This window comes from Uranotaenia lowii, chromosome 1, assembly GCF_029784155.1.
Source record: "Uranotaenia lowii strain MFRU-FL chromosome 1, ASM2978415v1, whole genome shotgun sequence".
NCBI lineage: Eukaryota > Metazoa > Arthropoda > Insecta > Diptera > Culicidae > Uranotaenia > Uranotaenia lowii.
In genome coordinates this window covers 105,397,764-105,402,623 of record NC_073691.1, presented here as the reverse complement: position 1 = coordinate 105,402,623, position 4,860 = coordinate 105,397,764, and the positions used below count along the sequence as shown (strand labels likewise).

Below are 4,860 nucleotides of genomic sequence, written 5' to 3'. Positions count from 1 at the left end.
AGTCTCCGAAACATCTGGCGGTCATGCCAGATCTCTCTACGAACTAAGATCCGAATCTTCAACTCAAACGTCAAATCCGTATTGCTGTACGGGTGTGAAACTTGGTGCACATATGCGGTGACGACGCGAAAACTGCAAGTTTTTGTGAATCGCTGCCTGCGGAACATCATCCGCGCTTGGTGGCCTGGCAACTGGATCTCAAACGTTGAACTTCATCGCCGGTGTCATCAAAAGGCGCTAGTAATCGAGATTCGGGAACGTAAGTGGAGATGGATTGGGCACACGCTGCGAAGAGATGAAAACGAGATTTGCAGAGAGGCGCTTGACTGGAATCCAGATGGGCATCGAAGAAGAGGCAGGCCCAAAAGCTCGTGGCGGCGAAGTCTAGCCGCTGAAATTCGCACAGTTGACGAGAACCTCGGCTGGCAGCAAGTGAAGACACTGGCTCCGGATCGCCAGCAGTGGAGATCTTTTCTCTCAGCCCTATGCGCCGGTCAATCGGCGCTGGACCCTTAGGTAGGTAGGACAGTTTCAAAAGGAGCGGTCGTGCGATGTACAGCGAGGCCTCGTTTTTCCTCATGCGAGAGTTTGCTCGTGGGTATGAAAATTTTTTAAGCTTCGTGACAGTTTTGGGAATATCTTCGTGACAGTTTTCAATGCGTAGAATTTCGCATGACAGTACTACTTACTCCGTCCGACTGTAGCCGAGATTCGCTCGGGCCGTGTTAATTTCTAACGAACGTATGAATTTTCCTTTTGCTTGAAGCTACTACGGGTGGTGATCACCCCAATCACCCTCCCCTTCCCTTTTCGCCTAACCTGCACCGGCAACACACATCGCGTTACGCGCCGATCGTATGCTGCTAGTGTGCTGCTGCTTGGTGCGAATAGACGACTCGTTCGATCTGTTCCAACCGAGCAGCAGCGCATACGATCGGCCGTGAGTACGGTATGGGCAAGACAGTCACCCGTGACAGTCCTGCCAAAAACTGTCCCGCCCTGCAGACGACAGTTGGATGAAATTATTTTCGAAACAGGAGGCATGAAGGGATGAAATCCGAATTGTCGGTTGGGTTCGCAACAGCTTAAAGCACAACATTTCCGGTAACGCATGCTTTGAGCCGATTGTTCAGATACAGCCTGGGTTCTCGCACGTGTTCGATGTAGCCGAAGTGTTTCGATTCGTTACCGACGGTACAGCAGCGAACCGAGTGGTAAGGAAAACCGAGACAGTTTGTTTGGCAAGAAAAAGGCTGTCATAGCAAAGCTGTACTTTTCGGAAGCCTGCTTCTGATGCCTTCTTGTATCTTATACGCTGAGTGTGGTGTCCGTGTCTTCCGCAGCGCATGTTTAACTCCTCCGCGCTGGATGAATTTACTACTAATAACACGAAAAATAGTAGTATCGCGTCGAACGCCACCAATTCACTTATAAACTCTGCTGGTACCTCCCTGATGTCTTTTTGGTCCAACAGATTTTTCTTACTGTCTAATCTGCTCTCGAAAATAACTAAACTTTGTCTGTTTTCTTCGCCATTGACGATTATCTTTTCATATCGCAAGACTCCCTGGGAGGTTTTTTTTGTTTGTTCACTTTGGGTTGTTTCTGCTAGGCTAGGCTAGGTTTATACTTGCGCTACTATGCACGCTAGAAATTATTAAACCATTTACGTTTCAAAAATAACCATTTTTGACCTTTTCCCGGGAAATGTCATTTTATGAGTTCTCCATGAGAAGTCATAAAATGACTTCTAGGGGAGAAGTTCGAATATGGTTATTTTTTAACCGAATGGGATTCAGGAGGAGAAGTTGAAAAATGGTTGTTTTTAAATCATAATGCAAAATAACGTAGAAATAGAACAGATTGGAATGTTTTCGATGAAGAAATAAGATTTAAACAATTTTCTGTTTTTAACACCTTTTTATTTATTCATCAATTTTCAAGGTGTTCTGCTTGCTTTATGATATAAAGTCACATAGGTAGGTGACTGAGAAAAATGTTTGTTCCTGAACAAGAGTAAAAATACTCGGGTGCGCAATTCCGTTTCCAAAGAGATCCTACAGCTGGCTCAGCGTAATCGAACCACAATTCAATGGATTCCGGGACATATCAAGCTGCGGATCAGTTGTCGCGAGACGCTCTGCATGGGGACGGATTTCTTTCTTGAGAATAACATAACACGGGAGTTTTCCCGAAATCGGCATTTCGACATGCTGAAAAAACGAATCAATTACATAAATGAAAAACAAGAAACCGTCCGCAAAAAAAACTTACCGATTCCTGCTGCTTTGTGCTAAATGCATCTGAGAGGTTCCTGATGAGGCAGGCAGCTGTAGCACAGACTCTTATGTTGACCGCAATTCCACTCAGGTGGGTGAAGCTTTTTGGGCTGCCTACCCATCTCAGCTCCATCCAAATGTTATGGATATTGGTCGGGATGGCCAGTTCTTTAAGCACTATTTGTGCACTCGTTCCGGAAGTAAGTAGTTCCGCGTTCGGTGCTGTTGTTTCACTGGAACTGAATCCGGACTGCCGCATAGTCGTTCAATTGGAGTGCTGCAATTAATTTTTTGTTGTTGATTGATTGGATTTTTTAATTGGGAATTCATAATAATAAAACAATTACCTTTAGAATCTCTCTAGCCTTGTTTTATTCGGACGAACAAATTTAATTCGAAACGCGTTCGGTAAACACCACGGTAGCTTCCAATATGGCGGAGAAAAAACATAATTTTTTTTAACCATTTTGTTTTGCACCAATTTAAACTATTAAATACCCCGCTGCTATTGCAGCCAGGGCACATAGTGCCACTGTTTGGGCGGTTTCATTCCCCTTTTCCACTGAACTATTCGCGACGATTTCGTCGGCGCTACACGCTAACTTTTGGCTACCCCTTAAAGGAGTAAAATTGACCCGTTATTGAGAACCTCCACTATCTGTCAAAAAAGGGTCATTTTATCGGATTAATATTACCCCTTATTTCAAAAAGCTCGACTCCCTTCATAAGGGGTATAGTCTCATACAAATTCAAAGCGTTATTGGTCCAGTAAATATTGTAATGATGAGAGAGATTGTGGTAAGTATTTTACTTTACATTTCAATAATAGTTAGGAAAATATAAATTAAATATCGATTATTTTCGTTACAGATCGTCTTGGAACCAGAAGATGTAGGACTCCATGGAAAAATTCCAAAAGAAGGCACGAATACGATGCGATTCCCAGTGATTCTTGTCGTGTAAGTTTTTTCTCATAGAAGTTTCATTTTTTCCAGCTTTCATCATGTCCCAGATGATCCAAACAAGGAAAGTCGAAGTCGAAGGAACTATCGAACGGTTTATGACAGTGATTATGGTAATTTAGTGAATGTTAGAATAAATTGTGTGATATATGAAATTGTTTTAATTTATTTTGAATTTTTGTCCATGCATATTTCATTTTTGCCAGAAGTAACTGCTCCAACGAATGCAAGCGTTTGAAATAAGGGGTAATTATCACCCGCTGCAACCGTTTGAAATAAGGGGTAATTTTCATCCGCTACAAGCGTTATCAGGTTGAGTACCCCTTAAAGGGTAAAGTGACTTTATCCGTAAAAAGGAGTTCTCCCAGTCTTATCGAATAACGAGTCAAAATTATTCGTTAAGGGGTAGCCAAAAGTTAGCGTGTAAACCAACCCATGTTGGTAGCGGGACGATAATTTATTTACACTATTTTATAGTCCGATGTTCGTCCGCGATTATTTATTGTGTCTAATTTCCACGCTCAAAAGAAACATTTCACATGCACAAATCAAATTTTTGGTAATAATCGGTCACTGTTTAACGCGTCGCCAATCGTAGGATTTTTCGAATTCATGTTTCTGACTTTTTCGACATTTTGTTTCGGTGGTACCTACCTATTTGCATTTTTTTTTTTAACACTTAAATGTTTACTTTGTCAACGGTCGCCATCAAATGTACTTTTTGGCGATTTCGGTGGATGGAATAAAACTGGCAGCGCATACGCGTTCCTCCAGTAACTACTGTGTTAATAATCCAGCTATTATTTGATGTTTCCGAACAGTGACTCTTCTTTCGCAGGTAACACGGCACTTAACACGGTCGCCATCTAATATGTTTAACTTTTCCTGTTCTTCGCATGGCTGTAAATTATAACTTACGTCTGAACACTTGGACAGTTGTAGGTTGAGTTCTTTTATTCTTAGCGAAACTCATAGAGAACGACGTGGTGGTCATCTTTGCTGACCAAGCATTAGAGTTGCCGGGTGGATGTTTATACAAACATCGCGGCAACCTGACACCATTAAGTATAAAATAATAAACTGTGCTGACAAAGTTGCATCGGTTAGCGACATTTACAGTGTCGCTCAATATTTTCACTACATCTTGTTCTCCAACCATTCTCTCGAAGGCATAAAACCTCCTCACATTTATTCATCTTTTTTTTTTCTTTTTTTCCAAAAAAAAAGGTTTACAATTCTTGGATTACACAATTTTCTTTTTTTACACTATTTCTTCTTCTTTCGTAAACTTTTCGTTGTAGTCGGCGGTTTCGTGATAGGCGGTGTTGAGGGGGGCTGATGGGTGGTTTCGTGGCGGGTGGTTTTGTGACGGAGATGGCTGGCAGAGAAGAAAATACAGAATCGAGATATCTTCCATATAATACTGTGTATGGCACTAAGGTCTTTTCTGAGACAATCAAAATGTGTGTCCCATCTCAAGCGTTCATCGAAATGAAGACCCAGGTATTTAAAGGTTTTCACCTGCTCTATGACAGTTGCATCTACTTGAAGCTGTCCCTGGTAGGAAGAGAGCCGATTGGTTGAGCTGAAGATAACGTACTTGGTCTGATCCAGGTTAA

General features: G+C 42.1%; 1 protein-coding gene across 1 annotated transcript; it reads right to left on the bottom strand.

The window, feature by feature from the left end:
* Positions 1 to 1,900: 1,900 nt before the first annotated feature.
* LOC129739561 (uncharacterized) lies at positions 1,901 to 2,853 on the bottom strand. The gene is made up of 3 exons (XM_055731039.1): positions 2,627 to 2,853; positions 2,275 to 2,556; positions 1,901 to 2,213 (listed from the first exon to the last, which is right to left on the bottom strand). Exons 2-3 carry the CDS (start codon positions 2,536 to 2,538, stop codon positions 2,058 to 2,060), a joined length of 420 nt encoding a protein of 139 aa, XP_055587014.1. The 5' UTR covers positions 2,539 to 2,556; positions 2,627 to 2,853; the 3' UTR covers positions 1,901 to 2,057.
* Between the last annotated feature and the right edge of the window lie 2,007 nt (positions 2,854 to 4,860).

Coding starts and splice junctions, on each gene's coding strand:
- LOC129739561 (XM_055731039.1), bottom strand. CDS start 2,538: ATGCGGCAGTCCGGATTCAGTTCCAGTGAAACAACAGCACCGAACGCG. Junction 2,214..2,274: donor GCACAAAGCAGCAGGAATCG/GTAAGTTTTTTT, acceptor TCGTTTTTTCAG/CATGTCGAAATGCCGATTTC.